This window comes from Microplitis mediator, chromosome 11, assembly GCF_029852145.1.
Source record: "Microplitis mediator isolate UGA2020A chromosome 11, iyMicMedi2.1, whole genome shotgun sequence".
NCBI lineage: Eukaryota > Metazoa > Arthropoda > Insecta > Hymenoptera > Braconidae > Microplitis > Microplitis mediator.
The window spans coordinates 5060987-5070723 of NC_079979.1; the positions used below are offsets into that span (position 1 = coordinate 5060987).

General features: G+C 28.7%; 2 protein-coding genes across 2 annotated transcripts; both read right to left on the bottom strand.

Annotated features, from left to right (window-relative positions):
* Positions 1–228: 228 nt before the first annotated feature.
* LOC130677355 (uncharacterized) lies at positions 229–2594 on the bottom strand. The gene is made up of 2 exons (XM_057484093.1): positions 745–2594; positions 229–380 (listed from the first exon to the last, which is right to left on the bottom strand). The coding sequence occupies exons 1-2, from the start codon at positions 2493–2495 to the stop codon at positions 377–379; spliced, it is 1755 nt and encodes a 584-aa protein (XP_057340076.1). The 5' UTR covers positions 2496–2594; the 3' UTR covers positions 229–376.
* A 3657-nt stretch (positions 2595–6251) lies between these two features.
* Positions 6252–9143, bottom strand: LOC130677491 (uncharacterized). Its single transcript, XM_057484259.1, has 6 exons — positions 8924–9143; positions 8295–8503; positions 7794–7980; positions 7371–7693; positions 6771–6999; positions 6252–6630 (listed from the first exon to the last, which is right to left on the bottom strand). Exons 1-6 carry the CDS (start codon positions 9075–9077, stop codon positions 6461–6463), a joined length of 1272 nt encoding a protein of 423 aa, XP_057340242.1. The 5' UTR covers positions 9078–9143; the 3' UTR covers positions 6252–6460.
* Between the last annotated feature and the right edge of the window lie 594 nt (positions 9144–9737).

Consider the following 9737-nt stretch of genomic DNA (forward strand, 5'->3'; position numbering starts at 1 on the left):
GTATAATAGATTTTCTTTACGAGGGTATATAATTATTTTTGTAAATAATTTTTCAACTTTGATAATAACTTTAGGTAAAATTAATAACAAGGCTTTTAAAGTTTTCTGTAGCCTAAGAATTTATAATACGCTAATATTTTTAAGGGGTTAGGGGTACTCAGGGGTATGAAAAAATGATGATTTTCAATAATTTTTTTTTTGTAGTTAATTACTTTATTTGACAAAAATAAAAACATAGCTTTATTAGAACACGTTTCGATTTGACTTCACGAAAATTTCAAAAAAAAAAATTAATAATTCAAAAAGTTATCGCTGTTTTTGTAGAGCCCGTTCCTCCCGAAGTCCTTTGCGGTGATCATCATAAGTCCTTGGAGATTCATCTAAAATCAATCGGACAAGAAAAATTAGTTTTATTAATAGATAATCTTGTGCCTGATCGAAGCTTTTTTTTTTTTTTTCGAAATTAACAAAATGGCGGCCTCAGGAAATTTTTTTCAAATTTTCGAGAAAAAAACCGACAGTTTATTGTTAAAAAAAAATCGAAATTTTGAAAAAAAAAAAAAATCCTTCGATCAGGCACGAGTTTTTAATGTATTTCAAAAGTACAATAAATTTTATTGAAATCTACCGAGCAGTTTTTAAGTTACAGTGATCACCAGTTCAGAAAACATAGTTTTGAGAAAAACGCATTTAAAGTTTTGCTATGGATTTATGTCGAATTATAAGAATTATTTAATAACTTACACTGAGTCATCTATTCCTGGACCATATAATAGCTCTTCAGCCGACATAGCAGCTTCCAAAATATCGATTTGCTGGTGCCTACGTTGCAATCGACCTTCTCGGGTGTTATCATTAGCGCGCTTATCTGCTACTTTGATACGTGCAGCATCCATTCTTTCTGCATACCGATGAGAATTAGGCCCACAATTAAGTCCTAGTGTATTCATCAAGACTAATAATGAATTTATACCCTCATTAAATATACACATAGCAACGTATGCAGCTATTTGTACGATAGTAAAACTAGTATTTACCGTTTTTGGGCATATTTTCCATACTAGTTGGTTAAAGCTTTCATTATTATTCTGATTGAATCCACCTACACATCTTGAAAGTAAATTTTCATTACTAAGATCTTCGTATATAGGCTTGATAGCTTTTAAAACATCAGAAGGTAAAGGAGAATAATCGTGAGAAAAGGTATCAAGCTCTCCTCTTGCTTCAGCGCGCTGGTAAGAGCACCAAGATTCTTCGCCTTTTGGACACATATCATGATTCGGTTTTTCATCACTCGAGCCGTAGTGATAAAAGGTTGCCATTATAGCAGATTTCATATTTTCAATAGAATCACAATGCCGGCGTATTGCTAAACCATAGTACACAGTTAGTTTGTCTATTAATTTTCCTGTGAGCTTACCTCGACCACCAAGACCTTTTTGTTTACTCTTCAGCGTACGTAATCGACTCCCCATCCGCTTTTGGACATGCCCTATACATTCCTTTTTATTTACAGTTGTATTTTCGTAAGGATCTGATTTTATAATTCCTGAATAGGTCTTGGAGTCACCATCACCAATATAGTTGGCATACTTAACTCCATATTTAGTTTCAGAATACGAAAACATTTCGACCATCGCATCCACCTCCATTTTCCCAGAAGACCCTTGATGATTAGCAGAACACACATCTTCATGCGATTGATACCATTCCTCGAACTCAACAGTATTTGTTTTTTTTTTCCAATACTCACATAGCTTACAATATGCACTTTTAATGTTTATGTCAAGAATCTTTCCAGTAAAATAGCCAATTATAGAAGAAACTCCAAATGACGATGTATATCCCCGTTTTTGCCAGGTTCCATCTCCCGATACAGTTAGATGATTTATATCTTCATTTTCAGTTGTTGGCATTGCTTGCTTTTCTTCATTCACAGCTTTCGTCATGAAGGTTTCTGCGACGGCTTTACTACAATTCAAAATCTGTTTCAGTAAAATTGTATGCGTAGATTTATCTAAAAAAGACGGCATGTCCATCAGGCCGCAAAACTTGCACAATCCTTCGTATCCTATTCCTAGTATTCTCATTACAAAAATGAAACGTCTGTTTATTTCATAAGAATGCCCAACGAAAGAACAGGAAGGAATATATTCATTTCCACAGTTATTACATGCAACTACAATTTTGAATCCCAGCCCACGTGTACTTGCTGTTTGAAACACTACATTTCCATCACATTTTTTACATTTTATAAGAGCAGAAATTGCAGTGAATACCTGAATAAAATTTATTATTCGAAATTCAGTACTGCTGTCTTCAGGTACATCATCTTCAGTGTTTTGTTTTAATTTTTTAGAAGATGTACTCTGAATACTTTCATCACGTTCGGCTGTTTTCGGATTAAAAACATTCTTTCTTTTGACTGAACGCGACTTATTAATTTTTTCAGAACTCCGAAGTTCTCTTGAAACCTTTCTAGAATCACGTCCCATGGTTAATAATTTAATTCACTTGAGAAATAATTTATCACAAAACTATCGACTGATCAGTGCAACGACTACAGGTATACTGGCAACCAAAAATTATTTTTCAGTTCTTGTACTACCTACAAATTGTGAATATATGTAGAAGGATATATATATATATATATATATATATATATATATATATATATATATATATATATATATAATTATAAATACATTAAAATGGGGAGATATTCATGACAATGAAACCCGAAAGGTCGGTTGCTTGCAGCTGTTTCTAGCTACCTGCTCTCGAATGCCACGTAGCACCCGAGCGTCCTTTGGTCATTGTTAAATAACTCGAAAAGAATTTGTCGGATTCACTTCAAATTTTCACACAATATTTTTAAAATATTATACTTTAAGAAAATGCAAAAAAAAAAAAATCGATTTTTTGAAAATTCTGACTACCCCTAACCCCTTAATACATGATTGATATTGTCAGAAACGAAACGTCTAATCCAAGTTTTTATTCACTTTGCTAGTGCAATAAGAATAGTATAGATTTTTCACGTTAACCGTAGCAGCTTAAAATAGAGCAGGCCAATTTGAATCATGAGAAAATTAATAATTTTATTAAGATCAAATTTGATAGCACGTAATATTTTATTGTTGAAAGTAATAATTTTTTATTTTTTGAAAATAATATAGCAAGTAATAAATTACAGGAAGGTTTTTATATATAAATTTTTCCATTAAATTTTGAGTTATTGACGTATATAATATGTAATATAAATCAGATATAGTGCAAAAATTAGTATCTTATGCTGTGACAAATTAAATTTCATACTGCAAATTTTTTTATTAAAAATTTTCGTAGCATCGTTTTATTGCATTCCAACCGTAGTTTGTATAAATTTTTTAATCATGACAGAAAATTTTCGTAGTTTAGTAGTAGATAAAACAGATACAGCTTTAACCAAAAACAGGATCCGAAAAATTTCTAGATGTTACTAATCCCGTGATGGTCTAGAATATCCAGTCAAAAATTAGATGTCTATTCATTTTCGTTAAGTTGCAGTAACTTAAGCCTATGTAACTTCTGGCTGCACAACTAAATATCAACATCAAAAATATTCATCAGACATAAAATCCAAGACAAATTTTAGAATATTTTGCACGTATTTGGCGTTTATTTCAGGCAATTTTTGCAAATTTTATATCTTGTGTATATTCGTTTATTGATTTGTCAATTTTTTGTTATGGACTTGTTGAATTGAAAACAAAAAGTTGAATAATTGCTACTTTTCTATTAGGCTCGAAATAAATTTTTTTTTTTTTTTTCAATATAAAAAAAGTTATCCATTTGTTGTTACTTAAATAGTTTTAATTACTTGAACGTTTTTTTTAAAATAAAAATTTAAATTGATATCATAGTTTTTCTAATACGATAAGACACTGTAGATGGCACTTTTCAATTGTTTCTCGCAGATACTCGTGAAACGTATAGTTTCAATATATAACATTTTGTAGACAGACGTTGATGGGCACTTCGGACAAAGTCATGTTGGATTCCTAAAGGTTCTTTGCACGTAGCAGTCAATCAGGATACACAGGATCGACAAAATGCGCAAAAAAGGAAATCAACGTCTTACGCCTAGGAAATGGTTCTCAAAAGAAGAGAATCATTAGGCAAAAAATGACAATAAAAATAAAAAACTGCCTGCAAAGAAGGGGTAGCTCTGATCGGGGGAAGCGTAATGCACTTCCATACTGGATCAGAAGTGTAGAAACACACTAGGCAACTGCTACTCCGTTACTCGACCAAAAGGAAGATGCCAAGGTCGAGTAATCCTTTTGTTTTTCATATATTTGATGAGATATAATTTTTTAATTTAAAATTATGACTTTTTTTTACGTTAATTATTGACAAAAAAAAAAAAAAAAATTAAATCATTTACTCGTAATATGTATAATAGATTTTCTTTACGAGGGTATATAATTATTTTTGTAAATAATTTTTCAACTTTGATAATAACTTTAGGTAAAATTAATAACAAGGCTTTTAAAGTTTTCTGTAGCCTAAGAATTTATAATACGCTAATATTTTTAATACATGATTGATATTGTCAGAAACGAAACGTCTAATCCAAGTTTTTATTCACTTTGCTAGTGCAATAAGAATAGTATAGATTTTTCACGTTAACCGTAGCAGCTTAAAATAGAGCAGGCCAATTTGAATCATGAGAAAATTAATGATTTTATTAAGATCAAATTTGATAGCACGTAATATTTTATTGTTGAAAGTAATAATTTTTTATTTTTTGAAAATAATATAGCAAGTAATAAATTACAGGAAGGTTTTTATATATAAATTTTTCCATTAAATTTTGAGTTATTGACGTATATAATATGTAATATAAATCAGATATAGTGCAAAAATTAGTATCTTATGCTGTGACAAATTAAATTTCATACTACAAATTTTTTTATTAAAAATTTTCGTAGCATCGTTTTATTGCATTCCAACCGTAGTTTGTATAAATTTTTTAATCATGACAGAAAATTTTCGTAGTTTAGTAGTAGATAAAACAGATACAGCTTTAACCAAAAACAGGATCCGAAAAATTTCTAGATGTTACTAATCCCGTGATGGTCTAGAATATCCAGTCAAAAATTAGATGTCTATTCATTTTCGTTAAGTTGCAGTAACTTAAGCCTATGTAACTTCTGGCTGCACAACTAAATATCAACATCAAAAATATTCATCAGACATAAAATCCAAGACAAATTTTAGAATATTTTGCACGTATTTGGCGTTTATTTCAGGCAATTTTTGCAAATTTTATATCTTGTGTATATTCGTTTATTGATTTGTCAATTTTTTGTTATGGACTTGTTGAATTGAAAACAAAAAGTTGAATAATTGCTACTTTTCTATTAGGCTCGAAATAAATTTTTTTTTTTTTTTTCAATATAAAAAAAGTTATCCATTTGTTGTTACTTAAATAGTTTTAATTACTTGAACGTTTTTTTTAAAATAAAAATTTAAATTGATATCATAGTTTTTCTAATACGATAAGACACTGTAGATGGCACTTTTCAATTGTTTCTCGCAGATACTCGTGAAACGTATAGTTTCAATATATAACATTTTGTAGACAGACGTTGATGGGCACTTCGGACAAAGTCATGTTGGATGCCTAAAGGTTCTTTGCACGTAGCAGTCAATCAGGATACACAGGATCGGCAAAATGCGCAAAAAAGGAAATCAACGTCTTACGCCTAGGAAATGGTTCTCAAAAGAAGAGAATCATTAGGCAAAAAATGACAATAAAAATAACAAACTGCCTGCAAAGAAGGGGTAGCTCTGATCGGGGGAAGCGTAATGCACTTCCATACTGGATCAGAAGTGTAGACCCGATAAAAAATGATTTTGTATAATTATATATAATTATATATGAGTCCATATATAATCAGATCTGAAAATTGGCCAGATCTGATCATATCTAATTATATATAGTTATATATAATCATGTATGCTTATCTATATATGGTTATATATGATTATATATAATCATGTATGCTTATTCATATATGATTATACATAATCAGATCTGAAAATTGGCCAGATCTGACCATATCTAATTATGTATAGTTTTATATAATCATATATCTACATATTTATATACTGTAAATAAAAACTTTTTGGTGCACATCATTATTTTTAATATTTTAATTTTATTGATTTATTGATAACAGAATACTTGATTTTAACTACCACTTTACAATCTTTTAACAAGTATATATTTATATCTATATAAATATATTGACGCGTTTATGAATAATATATTTTAATAATTATCTAGGCACAGCCCCTCGTTCTTAAATTATATTTTATTAAATCAATATTTTTAAATAATAACATAATATTTGGTATCAAAATATATCTTTCAAGTCTGTAAAGAGTATATACTTAATTGTAGTACGTATTAATTAATCTTGTTTGTCGAAACCGATGCTTGCTTTTTATTATTTATTTCAATCTCCCTTTTCAACTCTCCAATTCTTTGTGACATAACTTTCTTGAGGTCTTCTCTAGTTTGGGGAATCCCGTTTCGGCCAGTCCAATTTTTCTCGGCGGCTATTTTTAAGGCAAAATCTTTAAAAAAAAAAATCAAAATATTAGTAAATAAATTTAAAAAGTTTGCTATATTAAAATGTCATGTACTATAGCGAACACATCAAACATTGCAACTATATTCATAAAAGTATTGATACAGATTTCTATTCTACAATTACCAATGATCTCATTTTTTGCTGTATCATTTAATGCCTTTACTTGAGCTGGCTTTCCTTGTCCCTTATGAGCTCGTGGAGCTTGTCCGGAAAATGTGGTATTCATATATCCTGAGGGTTTAAAAACTCCAGGAATCAAACGCCGCACAACATGAGAAGCTTGATTACATAGAGATTTAATCGAATCAAAGTACGATTTCTTGCAGTACACTTGGCTTATCAATTTAATCATCTATTGTATAACAATAATAATCATAATTAAAAAAAGAAATTAACACTTTATATACATAGAAAATTGCATTACAGATACTATAAGGGTGTATACTGATAAGGATTATCAATAAAAAGGCATAAAGGCATAATCAAAGTAATTAATTAAAATTGTGAAAAACAATTAATCGAATTTTGAATTTTTTTTTAATTTACAAAAATTCTTAGTGTCTTTTCTGTATTAGAAATATTTTCTTAGTTTTTTTATGTCTATATATACGCTTCTTGATTATAATTTCGTCGATTCTCAAAGAAAAAAATGTATGCACCCTACAGAATCTGTAACGTGGTACATTATTTTCTATAATAATACTAAAAACTAATTCTACATACTGATTCTTCTGGCCAATCTTTCCCGTAGAGATCGGGATCATTAACATCAGTTTCAGCGTGATTGCCAAATAATTGGTGTTCGTTGCTGTTAGCGTTCTTTGATGCAGAATTTTTAGACTCCTCCTTTTTCTTATCATCATCGTCATAAGTTTTATTTGCATCGTCTCCAGAATTATTAATTGTTTCGGCCGCATTTTTCGAGTCGAAAGAATCATCTTTTTCTCTGCTATCATCAAAGTCACTTTCTGTGGTTGAAGAAATGTTTCCAAAACTATCACTCTTTTTTTTTGGAAGAGTCTTCAAAATTTTTGATGATGTTGTAGCTATGTAAATAATAAAAAAAAAAAAAAATTTACTAGCGTCACTATTTACAAAACAATTTTATGTACAAATTAATTTTTTTAAGTTTTGAAAACATTATACCGTTCAAGTGTTTTGATGATTTAATTTTTGCTTGTGCTTCCATAAGCATTTTCTTCAATTCGTCCTTTGAAGGACTATGTTCGACTTTTTTAGGAGCAACGGATTCGCTCTTCTCTTCGAACTCTTTTTCATTGATAATTGGCTGCATAGTTTCGTCACTTTTTTTTTTATTCTCATTTCCTGAACCCTGTAAAATTATACGATTAGTATAACTGAATAAAATGAACAATCTTTCGTTTTTTTTTTTTTTTTAACAAGTAAAGTAACTATGAAAAAACCGTTTGGAACAGTGCACATGAAGAAAATTTCGTTTAACAGTGCAATTTTTAAAAATATTTTTTTGTGATCATTTAATTTAAAAAATCCAATAATTATCAAATACATGCTACCTTCTGTATCATTAATAATAATTATTATTATTTATACAACAGTGATAATCGATCAAGTATATCAAAATAGCTTAAAATATTTAAATAACTTTCTAAATGTTAATAGATATACCTTTTGTTTATTTTTATGATCTTTTAATGGTTTAGTCAAGTCCAGATTTTCAAAAGATGATGATGAATACTTAGAATTAATTTTTCTTTGTCTCTTGGTAGATAAAGCAGCCAATTCATTGCTATTTTCAGGCGGTGGTGTTGGAAGTTTTCTTTTCAGTGGCTTTTTCTTATACATGTCTAACATCCTCTTAATTTTTATTTCACAATCTACAAAAAAAATTTCAAAATTAAATTATTGAAAAAATTGTTTAAATATGATAGTCAAAATCACAGAATTCTTATTATTCTTCAATTACTATTAAAAAAAACTAAAATTATGCATACGTACAAAATTTGAAAGCCAAAAAAGCAAATTTTTTAAATATACATTTTTATGATAATTTTTAATTAACTTAAAATTAAAATTTTGCCAGACATTTGCTAATTTTAGTAAATTGTCAACAAATATAAGCAAAATAATTTTAATTTAAATATTACAAACTTTTTAAAAGTGAAACAACATCAGCAACCAATAAATAAAAATATTTTAGGTTATACGATTGATAATTTTTTTCTACTGATAAAAAATTACAAGACAAAATTGTTTGAAAAAATTGTAAACAAGTATAATTAAATTTTATCACTTACCTGATATCATTACAACCCGTCCATTTTCTTTTTTATTATTAAAGAAAAACATTATATCTTCCCCTATCTGTGGGGGGCAATCTTTATCAAAAATCACATCACTATCGTCAACCTGACAATATGAATGGTCCCTCTCACAATTTATAATAAACATTTCAATAATTAATATTATAATTATGTATGTAAGTTAGATTTAAGTACGTAAATGTTCTAAGTACACACGCCGTCTTTACTATGTGGCCGTCGAAACACGTTTAAACAGGAACCATTTCTTTGTGGCGTAGCATGCGTAGTATACCTATACATCTACATACGCATACATACATGTGTGTGTGTGTGTCTATGTACTTACAATCCCGCCAAAAGACGATACAGAAGTTTGCCGAATCTAATAATTTTGTATTTTATTTTTTATAAAACGATAAATTATAAAAAAAAATTGCACTTATAATTATTTTAATTTTCTACAAGCGCATATTTTTAGTTTATTTTTTTTTGTAATCAGTTTATTGTAATCTGTAATCAAATTACAGGCATCTAAAATTTAACCTAAAGTTTATGTACAGCTTAAACAATTAAATTAATTCCATCAATAAAAAAATTTTCGTTTATTGTACTGTTCAACGAAATAGGTAATCAATCACTCATACGTATTGATGAAAATTAGAAATTATTTTATCAAAGGTAAGACTGGATTTATTAGTAATTAATAATAATAACAAGTATGACACAGAAGTAGTTGGCAGAGACGTCTGATAATTTTTTACTTTTTTGATGCATACGTTATTGAACAAAAAATTGAAAATACAACTGC